Source organism: Protomyctophum bolini, assembly GCF_963924005.1.
Source record: "Protomyctophum bolini genome assembly, chromosome: 14".
NCBI classification, from domain to species: Eukaryota; Metazoa; Chordata; class Actinopteri; order Myctophiformes; family Myctophidae; genus Protomyctophum; species Protomyctophum bolini.
Window position 1 is genome coordinate 10874810 of NC_137875.1, and position 20626 is coordinate 10895435.

The following is a 20626-nucleotide window of genomic DNA, read 5'->3' on the forward strand; positions in this document are numbered from 1 at the left end:
GGATAGCAACGTGCTATGCTGCTGCTGAGGGGCTGATGTTGAATGGCTGCTGCAGTGCAGAGCCGTTATCAACAGCTGTTCTGTCCAGACCCAGGTCCTTACAGGCCAGGGTCTTTCACTGAGTCGAGCAAAAAAAAAAGAAAAGAAAGTGCTTTGAATTTGTTCCATTATGTTCCATTACGTTTGATGTGTCTCGTTAATCACATGCGGGATAGGGGACATGTGGTAGCGCGGAAAGCAATTACTACCGTAAAGGACCGTACCAGTGGTCTGGCATGTCTGTCCCACTGACAATGATTCACTGTTACCGTTTAATTGCCATATATAACCGCTTACCCTTTTCCAAAGCATACTGCCATTTCATTTATCGTTTTGATCAATTGCAAGATTTTGCCTTTTTCTTTTTAAATTCAAACTTTCATTTGAGTCAACCATTAATGAGTCATGAACTAAATAAATATTTTCTGCAGGACTTTCAAAGTCTCTGCCAGTAATGAAGTGAATGGAAACCAAGCTTTGGGAAATGCTTGGCAGTAATGCCAATTACGGTTTACTGTGACTCAATGGTATGGTCATACTGTATACTACATTTTCTCTGAAGCTGACTGAGGGGGTGGCTGGCATCTCCCTTAGAGATGGGGTGAGAAGTTCAGTCACGAGTAGAGTCGCTGCTTCTTCACCTGGAAAGGAGACAGCTTAAGTGGTTGGGGCATCTGGTTAGGATGCCTCTCGAGCGTCTCCCTAGGGAGGTCTTCAATGCATGTCCCACTGGGAGGAGACCCCCGGGCAGACCAAGGCACAGTTGGAGGGCTTACTTCGACTCACTGGCCTTGGAACGCATCGGAAACCGAGGAGGAAGTTACTAATGTTGCTCTGGAGAGGGAAATCTGGAGCTCTCTGGTGGAGCTGTTGCCCCTGCGACCCGACTACGGATAAGTGGTAGAAGATGGATGGATGACTAACCTCATTGACAGCGGTGTCCACGCCCCTCCTCGCTCGCTGAAGAGCCATGGATTTGCGGCACCTGGAATCATGGATATCATGTAATTACATTGCTCATTAAAGCAGCACAAAGTGTAAAGAATGAGTCCATATTCCCTTCACAGACAAACCTCATTTGCTCTTGTTCTCGGATGCTGCTCAGATTCACAAGCTTTCCATGGTACGGTGAAGAGGTCTCTAGACCCAACTGACAACAGATTCTTACAATTCTGAAAAGGGGAGTAAACCAGAACACACAAAAGTAAGTACAGTTATGATTTAGTCACAGTAAATTATATCTAGGATTGCCATGGCATCAAGTGCATGCAGTCAAACTCAACGGATGCTTTAGTTTAGAATAGCACACAGCCACTTGGCTGGCTATAGGGTTTATTTTTTTCTTCCTATAGCTGCCCTCTGATTCCCATGTAGGTACGACAGTGTATCGCTCTCTGTGTTGTGATTGGGTAAAGAAATGCCACCACTGACTAGATTGTTTTTCCTTTTCTGCCACTTGACTTGAGCCAGATTACTTTCTTGGACTGGCACGGCACTAAAATGATGTCTGGCTAAACTAGCACATTGAGACCAGATTCTACAAGCATGACATTCTACAAAAAAACAATGTTTCTATATCAGTGGTTCTCAAAACATTTCATGTCAAGGACCTCAAAAATTATATGAAACTGGCCGCCGACCCCCATCTGAATTTTGATGCCGATACTTTTGTGCTTTTACTCAAGTGCATTTTCAATTCCGTACTTTCACTTGTAAAAGTAGTTCTAAATTGCAGTATTGGTACTTTTACTTGAGTAAAACAATTGAGTGCTTTTACCTCAGCCGGTAGAGGTCAGAGAGACTCCTCCTGTCTAAAAGGTCATGGGCGATGACCTCAGCGAGGTGCAATATGGGCAGAGTCAGGTGGCCGAGGGAGAACGAGTGCAGCTCCTTGGCCAGCAGATCAAGGTAGAACAGGCACCGAGTCTGCCAGCAGATGTGGAAAGAAACATGTTACTAACTTTTGTTGAAGTGCTGTGTTGCAAATACCCTGAATACCCTGTATCCTGCATCCTTAGATGCACAACATTGAGAAAGGACGCAATCATGTCACCCTCTGGGTGTCCTGGGACGCACTACTGTACTCCGTAAAGTACTGTTAACAGAATCCATGTTAAAAAGTATGACGTCTGTGAGTCTGTCAGAGGAATACACAGAACTCCCCGGGGAATGGACCATAACAGTACAAGTATATATTATATACTTTGCACTGTTTTTCACATAATACTTTGCAAATATTAAAGTTGTTCAGATACATTTTCTACAACCATATGCTGCAGTTTGTAAAAATGACAAGAATATGACTCCTAATGTCGTTGAAGTGGGACTCATAAGAAGTCCCTAGGACCACCCCTGGGTCCCGGGACCCATTACACTGAAAACCTATTTACATCACTGGAAGTGCTATAATATCGTTACATTCCAAAGAACTTCTTCAGTATCAATGTGTTAATTGGTGTCAAGTGGTTCTCAGAGTGGTGTCCGCACTGTCCGGGGACCCCCAGGAGTACTTTAGGTGGTTCTAGGGTTTCCCCAGCAAAACAATTCATAGTTGGCAACCAAATGAACCCTTACAGGTCCGTAACTCTGAGAGTGTACACATTTATACACTCTGAGTTAGATGTCAGTGGCCTGGGGGTCCTTGAAATGAACAGTTGAAATGTGAAAAATACATGACAAAATAATTGCAACTCACTGATTATTTAGTCATTTAACAGAATAATGTGTAATTTCCGCAACAGCCTCTTCCGTCGGTGTGATTCAATGCACCCAGATCAATAAAAGTCCACCTTCCCTTTTGGTTTAAAACACACACACAATGAACGTCAACACCAGGGTCTGTGTTGCCAGCTGGCGAGCTTTCAACCCTGGGATGGTCGCCAAGCTGCCTGGATAATTGGGCCAAACACAACACCTTACCACAGGGAATGACTGCGATCACAGCAAGGGTAACGAGGGTAATGGTGTGTGTGTGTGTGTGTGTGCTTGCCTTATCGGTGATACTGTGTGTGTTGATACAGTGGGGGCTGCGGTTGGATCTGAAGCTCTGCCGGGCCACATCAGGGCAGGCGTAGCGGACCCACTCCTGTGGGCTGCTAGGGAGCGCCTCCTCCTGGAACTGCCGTTTGGGTTTCTCATCGGTGGTGGTGGTGGGGGGAGGAGGCTGGCCAAGCGTATGATAGCAGGAAATAACATCTGTTTATTAGTATTGACTTTTGCAGTGAAACTGTATTATACAAGGGCAAATCACTTCTTAACAGCCAGCTGTAACATTGAGGAGGTACATGAAGGGTTCATTTTGACACAGACACGAGATGAATCAACGTCTAGAAAAGGGAAATCTAAAAAACTACAAGCACTACCATTCATTTATGTGAAGGCAAGAACAAGAAACATTTCATGTTAAAAAATGACGTTTAACTAAATGAAAACGGCAGGATGAAATATATAGTTTGTTATTGATCGTGTATTGGAAACAGTGATTCCACATCCTTACCGGCTGAATGTCTTTATCTTTCTTGCCCTTGCCTCTGTCTGTGCTCTTGTCTTTCTTGGAGGCAGAGGACGGGGGCTTCTGAGCTGGCAAATGATTTGCCGTCTCGTTGAGCGCCTCATGCACCACTGCCATAGACCCCTGTGCAGAGACACGAGAGCTCACAGCATTTTATTTTCTTAATTTACTGAATGCATTAAAATGTTTTTTTATCCCACAATTTTGTAAGCCATTTTTCACCCCTGTGTCAATTATTTAAAGGGATTGTGACATTTAAAACACATTTTTGTAGATATTTTGTGTTCTTTGGCTTTTCTTGACATCAATTTCACCAAAAAAAAAACAAATTTGAACATTCAGTGTATTCTCCGCTGTCTGGACTTTTGTGAATAATTATGCAAATATGACTCGTGGCTTGGACGGCGGAGGCCTACGTAATGTAACGCTAAACCGCGCCCCCTCTCCTCTGCTCCCTGCCTGCCAATTCTACTACCCGCCCCCCTCCTCTCTTCCCGCCCCTCTCCTCTCCTCCACCTGATTCTCTCCTCTCTTCTTCCTCATTCTGACCGCGACTTTGTTTCAGTATAATAATAATAATAATAATGGCTTCTAGAGAAAAAGCAATCTGCTCCGTTGTCGGCTGTGTCAATCAACACAAGTCCTTGCACTTTCCACCAACTGGCCTAGATGAAGATTCACGCTCTAGGTGGATGCATTTTATTTTTGACGGTAACGTTCCAACCAAGTTGTCAAAGAAGCGACTCTTGTGCGCACATCATTTCACCCCAGAAAGTTTTTCAAATCTCGGACAAGTTCAGAGTGGATTTGCAACCAAACTTTTTATGAACCCAGGAGCAATACCAAGCATTCGTGTCCCAATCCCAACTATAAGTATTTATACTGCAATGATTTGTGTTAAATTGTTGTGCAGTACTATTTGAGTGGACTCACAATAAAAAATCAATCGCCTGCAGCACCCCGAAGTGCTTCATGGTAGCCTACTTTTAATTTACAGTCAATCACTGCCACTACCCGCATTAGCTGTGTGTTTGACTATTATTAATCTTTGATTCGTGGCGTGCACCAGCTGTTGTAGATTGCATGTGCTCATTATTGTTCTTGTAATGCGATACAGTGGAATAGCAACGCAGCCAACGCTCGTGTGATATAATCCACGTTAAAAGTATGGCGAATAATGATAGGCTATAGTCATTGAGTTTGAGTATGATATCGATGACATTACACAAGTTTATGTCGACGTGGTCGTGGGGTGAGATATTGCAGGAGTTTCATAGGCGTGTTCGGAAATAGCGTACTGAGCCCACTGGCACTGTGCAATGCAAACTAATAGGCGAGTGCGCTCCGATGCGGTATTTCCGAACGTGCCTTATTTGTTTACCAACTGTTGCTCGTACGATGACGTTGAATAGAGAATACATGTTACAAAGGGAGTCTACCAACGCGCCTCAAGCCTAAAACGGCTGATCCGGTGCTTCACAGGTGCAGGGACATCAAAGTTGCAAAAGGAGAGGAGACTGGAGCAACACGGACATTTAGAGCCTTTTACGCTTCGACCTTGCGGTCTAGACCGCAAGGTCGAAACGTTAGTCGTTTTGTATACTCAGCACCTTAATAAAAGGCTCTAAATGTCCGTGTTGCTCCAGTCTCCTCTCCTTTTGCAGCAGAGAATACATGTTGTTGTCCATCCCCTCAGTACATACCGTACATGCAGTGATAGTCTTATTATAAATAACATTTTATATAAACTATAAACAAATAGTTATAAAACGAGAATGCCTTTGCCTTCTCAGGATGCATATTACATACACACAAAAACTCCTGGCAAGAAATACTGGAGTGGAGATTTCTGTTCAAACTTTTTAGACACGTTTGAAGGACCATGGCCAAGACTTTTAATGTTGTTAAAATTATGTTAAAAATAATGTCACGATCACTTTAATGTGATCCTGGGCTCTACACACCCTCCGCCAACCTGGGGAGAGCAACGGACTTGAACTCAATATGCTTCCTTCATGCATGAGTGTCCAAGTCGCTCCTCGGGTATGGGCACAAATGTTTTCTTAAGTGGCGATTGTGTTTCGGGTGGTGCCACTCTTACCTTCCATATCCGCAGGACAAAGCTATAGGCTCGGAGCAGGTGAAGCTGGTACTGGGATGAGGTCCTGTCCTCCATGACAGCGAGCAAGGTGTATGCTCTCACCAGGCTGTCCAGACGCCTCACCTCCTTCAGTCTGAACAACACGGAGCCTGTCTGCATTCCCACCGGCCACTCGCTCTTCACTGGGGTCACATCTCTATCGTTAGACTGGGCCTCTACAATACACACAATGATGAATTTAATTTTAAATGCCACCGTTCATTCGTTTACTCGCTGGTGTGACGTTTTTCAATCTTATTGCAATGTTACATTTGTAAAAGTCGTGAAAATGTTGGTGCAAATATTTGTATATATATTCTTTCACAGCAAACGTTTTTTAACTCATATCTTTGCTTCTTTGCCTTGGAACAACATATTTGAGATGGGGGTCAGCGGCCAAATACATATCATTCTGTGGGTCCACCGACATAGAACTTTCATAAAACTTTCATGATTTTAGAAGACAATTTTGTAGAATCTGGCCTTAGGCTCAGTCCTAAATGGGTTAAAGGTTTAAGTTGTACACAGTAGGCATCTTAAAACGGATGCAAAGATGCAACCCGCAGCAGTGCTTTTCAGAAGCCTGTGGTGTTTGTTGTTCTGTATGGTTGTTTTCAGTCATCCTTTGGGAGTTGACTTTCCATTGAGCAGCATTTTACCGGGTTTAGAATTTCACGGAGTGTAAAAATTCCATCCGAGAAAAGAATACATAATAGCCCACAGAGATAACACTACAGAGATGTGAATTGACCCTTAGCTCAAATCACATCATTCCGTTTCACCTCTCCTTCAGGCTATGAGAATGGTGAAAATTGTATTTCTGTAGCACACAGACATTTTGTAGCACACTACAAATCACTACAATTCAGAGGACTTAAAATCATCTCTTTCTCTCCTGTCCTGCAACAAATATATGACTGGACTGCACGTTTTGAGGGGCGCCAGCCGCTCCTATGTCCAGCTTGTAGTGTGTGTAAACACAAACTTTGTCCTAACACAAACATTAAATTCCATTGACAATGAATGGAACATTTTGAGTGTTTGTGTAAACCCAAACATTGCGTAAACCCAAACATTGAAGATGTCAGGACGCAAATTCTCATTGGCCGGAATGGGAGGATGTATGACGATAAGAAAGCCCCTCACTTCACACGGATGTGATTTTCTTTTTTGTATTTAGCAACTAACCATTTTCTCCCTCTGCCTGTGCTGTGTCCATGTGTAGAAGGATGTCTATGGCCCACTGGACCTGGTTCTGGGTATCGGCTATAGGGAAGTTTTGGCTGTAAAGCCACTCTCCAAACTCCAGCAGAAAGTCCACCTTCTGCCACTGACCCTCAACACTCTGAAAAAAATAGGACATTTTATAGAACATTATCTATTGCAGTTCAACATAAAACACAAATTATGTAATGACATGTTGGCTCCACAAGATGGCGATGTAGACTTCTTAACATCCTCTTCCAAAATGCCCATATAATGCCATGAGGACAGGATGCATGCTTGATCTACAGCAGGGGGTTTTCAACCAGTGGTCCAGGTGGTCCCCAACTAAACTTAACCCATTTAGACCTGAGGACGATTCTACAAATTCAAATTCTAAAACCTGATAGTTTTCTGAAAAACCCATGTTTCTATGTCATTCGTTCTCAAACATTTTCAGGGCAAGGACCCCCAAATAATTGTAATTGGCCTCATCTGAAAATTCTTCCAGTGACAGCACATAACTTGTGCATTACATTCACCCATTCACACACTGATGACAGAGGGAACCATGCAAGGCACCAACCTGCACATAGGGAGCAATTAGGGGTTCAGAGTCTTGCTCAAGGACACTTCAACACTAACTCTGGGGAAGCCTGCGGGTTCAAAGTCAAACTGGCAACCACCCCCCCTGATCGTGGACATCTTCTTCAATGAAAACAAACTATTCTAAGAACAGTCTTGGGTCTGAGAGGCTAAATGTCATCAAATGGTGGTCAGTGACTCAAATGCAGGATAAATAATGGTCCTTGACATGAAAATGGTTGAAAACTACTGATCTACAGCATCTCGTCACCATAGTGACTGTAGTGATGACGAATACTATAGCAGACTAATGGGGCATGCACTGCAGTGGCCATGGTTTTCTGGTTTCACTAGTTCCACTAGTTTCCAAAACAAATATTTATATAAATTATTTTAAGCTAGGATCCTGGTGATTCATCACTTTTGATTATGTGAAGAAGAAAAAAATATTTAATTATGTAGTATGATATACTACATTTAATAAATACCCTTTGTTTAGCGGTTTTCGTTTTTTTCACAGAATCAAAGGTCATGTTTCACCACGATCCTGGGTGGCTTGATTCTAATTGATACAAATATGTTTGTGAATCTCTATGGTAAATGGGAATGGCCAATTTTTCAGTTGAACCAAAACAGTTTCCCAACGTTTCCATTCCAAGGACCCCCATATAGTTGTAGCCTCTGCCTGTTGTGCCCCCCTGTTGTGCAAGCCTGCAAGGGGTATATAGCACTGGCGAAAATAGGACCCTTGATGACTTAATAATGAATTGAAAACTTAATTTCCCCCTCCCTATTTTTAATGATTTATTTATTGTATTACTGTCGCTCTCATACCACCAGAGATGTGATGGCGTTCTGATAGCAGGTCAGCTGTTGGCTCGGGTCCCGGGCACACAGAGCCACCCGGCGCCACATGTCAGAGCAGTAGAACTCTCCTCCTCCGTCCCTGAACCTCTGCATGTCCGTCGACACGCTCTGGCCGAGCCTGGCGCGCGTCAACACGCGGTGTTTATCCAGTAGCCTGGAGGATACACACATGCAGCCATGTGGTGGGCCGCCATGGCATGATATAATCAATGTCATGATGATATATCCCATCTTCACACCCCATGAAGAGCGAGTAAATATTGATTATGTATTTAAAAAACTGAGCGTGCAATGAAATGTATACAGATAATATTCATTCGACATTCACTCCTCCTATACCCCACAAGGCAAAGAGAATGATGATTTTGAGTTACCATTTTGTCGTACTTCAAAACATCAATCGTTCATCAAATTTAGAGGCCCTCATTTGTGGAACTCTCTAGATGCATCACTTAAGTCCTCATTATCCTTGCCAATATTCAAGAAATATCTAAAGCAATATCTTATTTCTTCCTCGCTTTAGTATATTTTCATACTTATAGTGCTCCCTGTCCTTTGTCCCCCTGGGGACCAGCTAGGGACTTTCTGATCCCCAGATGCTACCGGAGTACAGATGTTGTGTTGTTTTTGTACTTACAGACGGTGCCTCGTTCGAGGCATGTCTCTTATTGCCTTGTCCAGCAACTGCAATGCACTTTTCCAGTCTGATCTATCAACGTGGATGTAGAACAGGAGGCGGTAAATTGCGACTCGAACGGCCAAATCACTTTCACCTGTACACACACGCGCACACACACACAAAGGCATACACACACACGCACAGGTGCAAACAGTGGAAATAAAGTCCACAGAATGAGTTTAAAACTCAACACACAGAGTGCTCAGGGTTCACCAGCCAGTTCACGGCGCAGACTAAGACGCACAAAGCAATATACAACATGCATAAAGCTCAAAGCTTCATTCTGTTATCATGCGGGAGGAATAACGCTCTGTGCCCGTTAACTAGCGGCGGTATGGAAGAACACATTTATGAAGCCGTTAGCAAGGGCACAGATACTAAAAAAGCCATACATGCACTGCATTTGAAGTTCCTTTACAAACTCACTCGATGCTTCAGGCTGAGGGTTCCCAGGAGCCGCCGTAGGGAGGGCTGTCATGGAATTCACTTTCCCCTGCTTCTATAGGAGAGAAAGAAGAAGGAAAAGCATCAACACGTCAGTGCCCTTAACCCCGATATGAGAGACAGTGGATATGCTACAGTTAGAACAACGCATGACCTTGATTAATCAAATATAGCATTCATGGATGTGTCCTTCAGGTGCTTTTATTGAATTGGCAAACAGAACAAGGTATGCGTTTCACAGTACAAAGTCGTCTTCAACATTATACAGTGATTGCTGCGGTGCAGATGGCTTTGTGCTGAAACGCTACCCGTGCCAATTAAATACATTTCCGGAAGGACAATTTCTGAAAGTGCTGGCAATAATTCCCCCTCACTGGAAATATAAATTCTAGACTGTGAACTCACTTTACACGTGTGAAAATAGACGGATGTACACAAGCTCACAACAGGTTGTAATGTGGGGCAAATTGTAGATCTGCTGTTTTGGAATGACATAAATGACATGACGATAATCGTAACGCCATGTTAACACTGATTATGCTAATGACGTGTATAACGTCTTTTCTAATCAAACTGCGAGGGGCCTTTGGACGTGTCTTTTTAGTGATATCAAACGAGATCGCCGTAATTGCCATTCACTTCCTTGTTTACGGCCCGACTAAAGTGTCCCTTTAATCTAAATCTAAGGGGCTCTCCATGGTTTTGACCGAAATGCAGACGTTCTGTACGCATTTCTGACTTTAGCAAGCATCTCGTTTGGAATATAAACACTTCTAGAGAGAGTTCAGGTGTGACGTGATAATGGAAGATTATGCCTCCCGGTTTTTGGGGGGTAATGGAAGGCGGGGGCTTATTGGCATACCTTGAGGTATTTATGGAAAAAATTATGATATAGTCACTTTGCGCCTCCAAATATGAGGAAAATGGCTGGTGTGTGAATCTAGCCAATAGGGTGCCCAACAAGAAACTACCGTTTCGGACACGGACCCCCACACGGAGTTGCACCACTCACTTCACACGGGTGTGATTTTTTATATTTTATTGTATAATACATTACAGTGTCTTTGTTGTTGCCCATGTTGGTCAAGGCACTGAGGATCTTCTCCAGGGGCTCCTGTAGCCGGCGTCTCTCAGCCGGGGTGTGTGTCAGAGGCAGGCAGGCGTTCCAGTAGTGTCTGGCCGCAGCCGTGCACAGGGACATGTCCTCAGCTTTCTCTGCGTAGCTGAGAGAGAGAGCACAGATGCTTGTAATGATTAGAAAGCTAATAAAAGGTATCGCCTGGTCTATATGGTCTGGTCTGGGCTGTGTGCAGTGTTGCGCACTGAAAATAGGCCGATCTGACTGACTGTGAGCTTGTAGATAATGAATTGCATTTTTGCAGGTTGTTGCATTCAGACTGAGACAGATTGCCTCAAATCAGATTTGAATCCACCTCTGAATGAGGCTCAAATAACATTGGAAAACAATAGTTAGGGTTAATCATTACATAATGTACAAGAAGTCTACATGATTAGAGAATGTAGAATAATTGTTATTTTGATCAACGTTTGCCTGTTATCTCTCCTAATGGTACAATACATCATGGAATTGTGGACACCATATTGAGGCTAAAATGCATCAAATGTGACCTAATTTGACTGAGGGACTGCCATTGGATTGTTTTTAATTTTCGTTTTTTTCATGTCATGTGAAAGCAGGGAACCATAGCTTCAAATTGACATATTGCTTGTTCAGTTTGAACCACCAGTTTTGGAAATATGGCGTATAGAGTAATGTCTTGCAGAAAACAGCGAGTTGAGAAAACAGGCTTGAAAGGTTCACTTCTGTGGTCTCTAACATTACAGTGACCTAGCTACATGTTTAAGCATTTCATTCATATTTACATGTCGATTTCAGCTCTGACACTTTCTAGTATGTGAAGAGTCTGCCTGTGCTATTAACTCATTTCGGGGGGAAATATGGGGGTGAAAAGCTGGAATTTGCGCGATGGCAGGCTCTCAGTCAAATCTGGTCACAAATGGTGGTCAGTGGCTCAAATGCAGAATACATAATGGGCCTTGATAACCACAGATGTATACAGTAGTGCTCACCTGACACTGGAGAGGAGCACCGTCAGAGCATCAGTGTAACTGCGTGGATCACCATTAGACTCCTGGACCAAGCTCAACGCCTTCAAACAGGCCACACTGCTCAGCATCTGGTTCACTGCAGACCTGCATGGAACAGCAGTTCACATGGAATGAAGCTACAATTAAATCTCAAGACTGAAAATGTAATGATGATGATTTAGGATTTTAGGTATTCATTCCAAACCTATAATTGCCGTAACATTTCGGAGACATTCGTGTGCATGGACGATGCTTCTAAACTTGTGTTCTCTTGTGTTTGATCACTTCAAATACGCTTTCATCTTAAAATAACTAATGAACGAAAATAGCAGATCTAACAAGCACACAACACAACACACTGTGATGGCATTGCGAGTTTCAAAATGTCTTCTAAATCTTGTCAACAAGGCCTGCAGTAGGCTATGCACTGGACAAATGCGCGTGACATTTTTTCACTAAACTAGAAATACGAGGAAATGACAGAGGGAGAAACAGTTCAACAATCAACTTTAGCGAGGTCCAACGGGAGTTTCCATGTTGCACGGTATGGCTACAGTCATTAGTTCTATTTCGTCCCTGCTGACCGCCAGAGGCGGTGCTTTAAGCATGAATATGTCCTTCGCGCATGCGTCGTCGAGTGTTGTATACAAACAAAGTCAATTTTGACCCCGTGATGACCCGAAGTAGTCTATATCTTCCGGCAGTCTGCAGGGGATCAGTCTCTAATTTTTCTCGCGCGTCGTGGTGAGAAATTTGCACTGGGCTGCGAGGTATTGCTATGCAATACAATATGCAGCTACGGTGCCTGTACCTGGTCGCCGGTAGTTCTGTGACGGCGTGACTGCCTGTCGGAGTAGCGTTTGTTCGCCCTCCAGGAACTGCGACTATGGTTTTCTATCTCCTCGATGAATGGAGTTTATTTCGCGGATTCACGTGGACGCAGGAGCGTCCAATCTCTCTCGCCGGTAAGGAAGGCTAACCCCCCTCGGACAAAAGGTACGTTATCGTTTAAAGTGGTGCTATCCCCGCTAAACAGACGTCCAAATGATATGATATATATTTTTATCATGGCATAACGTCTTGTGAGTATAGGCTGCGTTCGCGCCGCCTCCCTGCTCTGCATAAAAGTTTTGTTCGACTGTGAACGCTAACAGACGTTCAAATTATATGATTATTGTATCATGGCATAACCTCTTGTAAGTATAGGCTGCGTTCGCGCCGCCTCCCTGCTCTGCATACAAAGTTTTGTTCAACTGTGAACGCTAGCGCTTATTATAAGCGACTATAAGACCTGCCGAAGGATAAGAACACTGTCATAATATTACCTTCGTTTGATAAACACGCTACTGTCAAGCTTGGTTAGCCCCTGCTGATGGCAAGCATCGTCGCTACATACTCTCAGCAGTCGACATATAACTTATGACTTAAGTTAGTTAAGGCTAACCGGCATTTTCTGTTTGACAAGCCCCGCTGGCCAAAGCCATATACCAATATTGGCAGCATTCAAGCTTAACCGCTTTTGCGAATAGCTTGTATTCTTGTTGTTATTATTAGCCCGGTACAGGAGCAGCTACCTGCGTCCTCCCAGGGTATTGATGTTGCTACCAGTATAGTCTGTAGCTAAATAGCTATTGGTGTACATAGCCTGTCTGGTTGTTAACCCAGCTGGCCCCCAGCAGTGGGCCTAGCTGAAGCTGCTACCAGTATGTATTATTATACAGTATTATTTTATATTATTTTATTTTAATGTGAAGCACTTTGAGTTACATTTTATGTATGAAAATGTGCTATATAAATAAAGTTTATTATTATTATTAGGTCTGGAGCTCAAAGCTCCATTAACAGTTTCTTGCATATACAGTGGGTACAACTTGGTTTGTCCACCTGTAGGTCCCATTAACTCAGCTGGTCCCCAGCACAGGGTATCTGGCACTGCTGCCAGCGTAGCTCACAGCAGCCACCAGTAGTTTAAAGTTAAAGCTGTTTATGAACAGGCTATAGCTTGTCTTGTTTTTTAGTAGCCCAGCTGGTCTCCAGCATAGATCTCTAACTGGCGCTGCTACCTGTAGTTGTAGCCCAAGCGCTTATTATACTATCTAAGATAAAAAAAGCTATCTGTGTATAGCTTGCTTTACTGTTTGTTGGCCCAGCTGGTACAGGGCAGGCAGCGTATGCGCTCCGCTCCTCCAGCATACGGCCAGCTTGATGTTACTTACTACTAATGTTTGTTAGCTCAAGCATTTATTAACAGCTATCGGTGTATAGCTTGTTCTGTTCTTAGCTGCAGCTGATACAGGCAGCGTACGCGCTCCCTTCCTTCGGCAGGCGGCCCCTATTGGTGGAGCCATCGGTTGTAGCCTTTTCTCCAAAACTAGCTTGTGTCGGTTTATTTAACCAAACTTCTGGCTGGGGTAGGCAGCGTTAGTGCTCCCTCCTCCCAGCATGAATGCGTAGTAGTGCACACTTGACTAGTGTATTGGAAGTGTCTTTTGTTTCGCTCTGGACTAGCAAACATAAATTACAATAGTCTGGTTGCCCTTTTAGGGCAACCACACTAATAATAATGCACTTGGAGTTTGGATAAATGTCATAGTGCTGGGATAAGCGTTCGCATAGGAAACACTACAGCTGCTACATAGCAGCGTCCAAACCTTGACTGGAGGCTACTTTATTATCATAATTTATAAGTAAGCCTCCGCCGGGGGTACAGGTAGCGTACGAGCTCCCCTCCCCCACCGCGACCACGCAGGTCGCACAGTCTATCTAACAGCAACATTTGTGTGCTGTTTCTATGATGCACTTTACATCTGGTTGAATCTCAAAGTGCTACAATGAGCATTTGCATAAAGCGTAAATGCATGCTGCGGCAGGTATAGCAGCATTCAGTTTTTCGATTAAGTCATTAGATGCCGATCTAAGTTAAAGCCTCTGCTGGTACAGGCAGCGTCTGCGCTCCCTTCCTACAGCATACGGCCCCACCCCTAGCAACCAGTAGCGTCCGCGCCCTGGGCTAGTTGGGACTGGTGTGCACCGGCCGGCCCAAAGGAACCGGTGCCACCACAACGGAAAGTTCCCACTTTTGTACCTGGAAAGCCTCTGCTGGTACAGGCAGCGTACGCGCCTCCTCCCCCCAGCATACGGCCAACACCTAGCAACCAGCAGCGTCCGCGCCCTGGGCTAGTTGGGACTTGTGCGCACCGGCCGGTCCAGAGTAACCGGTGCCACCACAATGGAGAGCTCCCACTTTTGTACCTCGTGTGAAGCTCTCCTTCAGCCGTGAGCCGACCTTGGTCCTGCCCCGGGTGCCAGGAGGAAAAGGTCTGACCGCTGGCTACAGCAGATCCGAGAGGGCTCAGCTATCTGCGGAGTGGCCCACATGAGGTCCATGCTCACTTCGGATGACACCTAGGCACCTCGGAGGGTGCCGAAGCGCCTCCCTCTCTGATGCCACAGCTGACTCGAGGTTGATGTGCTCTCCCCGACAGCTTAAGCTATGCACTTCCATGACTATGAGGAAGATGCAGAAGGCAGTTCCTCCCAGGCATCAGAGCCAGCCTCCCACTTCTCAGCTCATGCGCATAGCCGTGGAACGCATACTAAAGCAGGCAGTCGGCTCCTCCAAGCGCCTTCTGCAGACGCGGCTTTGCTGTCTTCGCCGTCCCCCACGCCTGTACCTGAGTCAGCTACAGGCCTGCCGGGCGGACGATCAGGGCCTTCTCCCATCTCTATACCGATGGTGAAATCCTGGCAGCCCTGCCCTGATTGGAAAAAGTGTCCTGAGACAACCCGTTGCGACTTGACACTTTAATAGATTGGAACGCACAAGGCGATAAGGGCTGGCCTGGGTTACATGCCAGCCACCAAGCCTGTCACTGCATCCCTCATGGTGTTCTCCAGCGAGGCCCGGCGGCAGAACGCTAGGTGACCTCGACCCCAGTACAGGAGCACAGGCAACCTGCTCACTGGGGCCTCCTTTTCACACCTAATAGTGGCAACGTTAATACTGGCTCAGCCACCTTTGGTGTATCACTGGAGGCATTGGCGTCATGTCCTCAGAGCGCGGACGGCTGATGTCCATCGTATCTCTAGCCCGTCGCCAAGCCGGGTTTTCACAGTCAAGCTTGACTGATGAGACTAGGCCAACTCTCCGTAGTCTCCCTGAGGAGCCAGGAGCACTAGGTGGTTCAGCTGGGCGAGAAGCGCTGGAGCGAACCATCCAGGTGGGGAAGACCAGGCTGCAGCTTGCAGGCCTATGACAGATCACGCCTCCCAAAGGGCCGAGCTCCAACATTGATGAAATCATCTTGACTGCCCTCGGAGCTCGCGTATCACCGCCGGCCCACACTAGAGGCCAGCGTGTTCCCTGGCGTCCCACGCAGGGACCTGACTGTGACTTTCCGGGCTGTGCAGCGCCTTCTGACGCCAGCCCCCCATATCTGGCGGGTCAAATTGGCCATTTTCAGCAACATGACGAGAGCCCTACTATCAGACCAGGAGTGAGGTGTCCTCCTGCCCAAGGGCGCAACAGAGGCTGTATATCCTCAGTCACACTAAGGGAAGTCCGATCTACATACTTCCTTGTGACGCAAGACAGACGGGTGTCGACATGTCTTGAATCTGATGGGACCCAACAGGTCTATGAAGTTCGTGCCAGTCTACTGGGCCGAACACGGCAATGTGCTGGAGCGGCAAGTGGTGTGCTCCGCTCTACAGCACTTCCTGCCGTACAGGAGAGGCGAGCACATTCTCATACGTTCGGGCAACACCTCGATCGTGTATCACGTAAGTCATCGGGCAGGGCCACGTTTGCTCGGCTGCTGTAGGTGTCTATGGACCCCCTCCTGACTTGGGCAGCCTCCCCGCCCGATCAGCCTATAGGCAATTTGTCTGAGTGGAGAGCGGGACTACACGGTAGGCTCTCCCTCCCATCGAAAGCTTCCATGAGGGGAGCGGTACCCCATCCAGTGGTGGTGAACACTAATCAGAGGCTACCCCGGCAGAGCGGAGGTGGACCTCCTCACCCTGGACCTCACTAACCTCCCTGGTTCTCCCTAACGGAGACACCCAGCCCACCGGGCCAGGACGCAAGGGTCCGACGGTTTCATAGAACCTGAACGCCACAAATGGCTGTCAGCCTGCTGGACTTCTTAGGCTTCCTGCCACATGGCCAGTATGAACGGAACGACCTACATCGTTCCTGACACACATGGCCCTAAGCAGACCACCGCCCACAGGGCACTATCCTTTTAAATGCGCACTGCCAGAGGCACTGCATATGCCTTGCCACTGCCTCTCTGATACGACCAGCGCCTCAGAGTTATTTAGGAGGGTCACACCATACTGCTGGTTGCCCCCCCCCCCCCCCCCCCCCCCAGCCAAGAAGTACTTGGTCTCCTCTGCTGAACAGACCCAGTCGGAGGACCCCATGGCGTCTCCCTGACAGAGGTCTCCCCCAACTGGGAGGCGGTCGGATACGGCATTCAAATGCTCAACGCCCCCCAACTGTGCGCTTGGCCACTGGCGGCCCTGAACCGCTGTGTGGAACCAGCCAGGCATGCCACCCTGAATTCAAGGGTGACATCCATGACATCCATCAGGCTACTGTACGATAACCGATGGAACCTATTTCCAACTGAGGCCAGAGCAAAGACCTAGTGCGCTGCCCTGCCTACCTGTCTGGAGTTCCGCAGTCCCTCCTAGACAAGGGCCGATCTCCTACTCTAAAAGCATAAGTAGGGGCAATATCATGTTGATATGCTAGAATCAATATTGCTGTAACGAAGCGTGTCCGTGAGCGGCACGTCCTGTCTGTTAGTGACTTGCGTCCGAAGCAAAGCTCAGACGGCCTGAGTGTCTCTGTGGCCGAACAGTGTTCCTCCTGAGGGTGCTGTCACATACACACCTCAACCAGCCTATACGGCTAGCATAGTTTTACCCTCCACCAGGAGAGTGGATGGACGAGCGGGAACTATTGCGCCCAGTGTGGGCCCTGAGAGCCGCTTGTTAGACCTGCCGAATGCTTTCGGCGGTCAGAATGGCTGTTCCGTTGTGACGATGGCCCTTTCAAAGGTAGCGCTCTCTCCAGACAGCGCCCGCCCCACACTATTGTGGATGCCATCAACCACGTTTATGGGGCGAATGATCGTACCTTACCATTTGGCGTGAGGTGCCACTCTTAAACGGGAGCGTCCCCACATCATGGGCTGCCCTGAGGGAAGTACCCCTGGAATATATCTGTGCCGCTGCCTCATGGGCATCACAGCGAGTTGTTTATGTTCCTCTGGGTGAGTGTTGCCACTCCCCATCCGCTGGACGTGGTCCTCTTACGAGAGTCCTCCAAGCCTACTCCTTATGGTTTGTGATCAGGATCCCTCGTGACTTGGCTGGCATAAGTCATTCATGCTTAAAGCACCGCCTCTGGCGGTCAGCAGGGACGAAATAGAACGATAGTTACGTATGTAACTACGGTTCTATGAGTCCCGAATGACCGCCAGAGGCACTCTGTCACTCAGAATCCTCGTTTTCGCGCGAGAAAATTCTGTAGAGACTGATCCCCTGCAGACTGCCGGAAGATATAGACTACTTCGGGTCATCACGGGGTCAAAATTGACTTTGTTTGTATACAACACTCGACGACGCATGCGCGAAGGACATATTCATGCTTAAAGCACCGCCTCTGGCGGTCATTCGGGACTCATAGAACCGTAGTTACATACGTAACTATCGTATTACTGCCATCACCTGGGTGGGTCAGTCGTGTAACTTTCCCGATGTTAAAGTTCAACAAAAGAGCCATGCAAAATAACATTGACAGCTATGAGGCGACGATACACTTACAGGGCACAGGGTGCGGCGGCTTCCAGCCGCAGGGCGCTCTGGGTGCAGAGCAGGACCAGGCCGTGCTCCTCGGCACGGTGGCACAGGGCAGCCAGCTGGGCCCACACCTGCAGCTCCACCAACGCATCGCTCCACAGGCAGTCGGACGCCATGCGCACCAGCTTTAGAAAAGTAAGGGAAACGTGTCACACATGGGACGAGAGTAGTGTTGATTTACTTATCTACATATACTACATATTTTTGGGGATTTTATCCTTTATTGATAGTTGTACAGGTACTAAGGTATAGACAGGAAACGGAGAGAGATGGGTGGGAAGACACAGCAAAGTTCGTCGGGATTGGGACTCGAACCCGCGACACACTGTCATGCTGGACTACCAGCCAAGGTGCCTGGACCGCTAAAACAGCCCAAGCCAGCGGTGTTGATTTTGACAGCAAATTTAAATTTTTGTTTAGTCAGTCTTTGACTGAATGAATCTTCATTTAGTTTTAGTCACATTTTAGTCATCTGAAATGTTTTAGTGTTAGTCGAATTGTAGTCGACTAAATAGTCCCTCCCGTCATAGTTTTAGTCAACAAAATCAACACTAGACGAGAGGGGGAGAGGGGGCAGAAGGAAATGTACTGTGGAGGCATGAAGGAGCAGGCACACGGAATGAGTCAGGAGGGGAGGGATCCGAGGGAATTTGGGATCTCATCAGAGAGGGGGAGGGAAAATAATTTAAGCCAAGGGAGTGAGGGAGAGAGAGAATTAAAGTGAGATGTGCAGGGTTGACATGAAGGAAGGGAGGGAGGCGAGGAAGCAGAGGAGGAGATGGGAGAGTACAAGAAGAGCAATGGAAAACAGGTATATGGCCCTTTCTGAAACCAGTCCCTTGACTTGAAGTGCTCTCGGGAGGTTCCCTCGTCAGGAAGTGCCCCTCCAGCTGAATAAAGTTCCCTTGATTAGGGTGCTGGGTATATCTTTTTTTGGGAAATACACTCAACCGCCTTGTGCAGAAACAGGAAACAGACACCATTCGTTGCCATGGTTACCATGCAATTGTGTTACCTGTTATTTTGTTTGTACAGTTATATTGCATTGCATCGTGTATGTTTGTGTGACATGTGGATTTCATTAATATGGAAAAAGGAAATACAGCGTGACTGTCAAAAATGACATGTCATATACATCCATGGTGTTTATAAATCATTGTGTTAAAAGTTGTTTTGTTTGTGTGGCTTCATTTATAGTTTTTTCACGGTGGGGTAAATAAAGAGCCCTTGTGAACATCAGTTGGAGCGTTGTCTATTCTGCATCAGATGAAGATTGTTTAGGAGTTTATTTATCATTTATTTGTGGTGGTACTTATTTGTCGCGGTTTACATGCGGACAGAGAGCAGGGCTGCACAAGGCAATCGAGTCTAGATCGGCACAGACTCGCTCTTGAGGGCTTTATAAGCCACTTCCACTCAAGGCTGCTTGGTTTTGGACGACACTTAATATGGCGCAGCTTCGCATGAACGCGCATATCGAGGGCAAGTGTGTAGGGCGAGTGGCGAGGAGCTGGTTTCAGAATGGGGGTATGAGTCCCGAGCAAGGCAGGGAGAAAGGGTGCAAGGAGAAATACCAAAGGGGAGAGGGGGAGGCGGGGCACTGGCGTGCACAGACATTTAGAGGGGCAGGTGCTCAAGTGAAAAAAGGGGCACCTTGTGCAGCGCGTGGAACCAGCCGGTTGCCTTAATAGCGTGAGATTCATAGATTTTCTGGCCTAAATAATATATTAGAAGCTTTTAGAATTGATCAATGTCACCATGGACTCCTCCCTCCACCAAAAATTGGAGGAGAAAAAGGGGGAAAGAATTGGGGCAAGAAGAGTGACGGAAAACGAGAGGAGAAGAGTGTGGGAGTTGAGGCGAAAGCAAAGGGGGGGGGGAGATTGGAGCGGGAGACAAAGAAAAACAAAGGAAAGGAGGGGGACAGAAAGACGGAGCGAGGGAGTTGGGATGAAATGTTTCTTTAACGCGAAGGCAGCCACAAATTAAAAATAGAACAATGTACTGTACTAGTACAAGTCAAGTCACACAAAAGCCATCAGCAGCCGTATACCGGTGCATAGTGATGAGGGCACGCTTGCAAGACTTATGAACACAGTCTCAGACAAGAGGGGATGCGAGCGCTGCATGCCCGCACCGGGCATCTGTTGCGTGCAATCTGGACATGCAAAAAATA

General features: G+C 46.6%; 1 protein-coding gene across 1 annotated transcript in view; it reads right to left on the bottom strand.

The window, feature by feature from the left end:
* cfap46 (cilia and flagella associated protein 46) overlaps nt 1–20626 on the bottom strand; it is a gene marked incomplete at both ends in the record, with an annotated part of 99201 nt that overhangs the window by 39294 nt on the left and 39281 nt on the right. The window contains 13 exons of the mRNA XM_080782158.1: nt 964–1024; nt 1113–1211; nt 1817–1965; nt 3029–3202; nt 3536–3673; nt 5652–5866; nt 6879–7035; nt 8313–8499; nt 8983–9118; nt 9349–9523; nt 10526–10691; nt 11560–11682; nt 18415–18575. Coding sequence (XP_080638284.1) covers nt 964–1024; nt 1113–1211; nt 1817–1965; nt 3029–3202; nt 3536–3673; nt 5652–5866; nt 6879–7035; nt 8313–8499; nt 8983–9118; nt 9349–9523; nt 10526–10691; nt 11560–11682; nt 18415–18575 — 1941 coding nt within the window. The remainder of the gene's footprint in view (nt 1–963; nt 1025–1112; nt 1212–1816; nt 1966–3028; nt 3203–3535; nt 3674–5651; nt 5867–6878; nt 7036–8312; nt 8500–8982; nt 9119–9348; nt 9524–10525; nt 10692–11559; nt 11683–18414; nt 18576–20626) is intronic.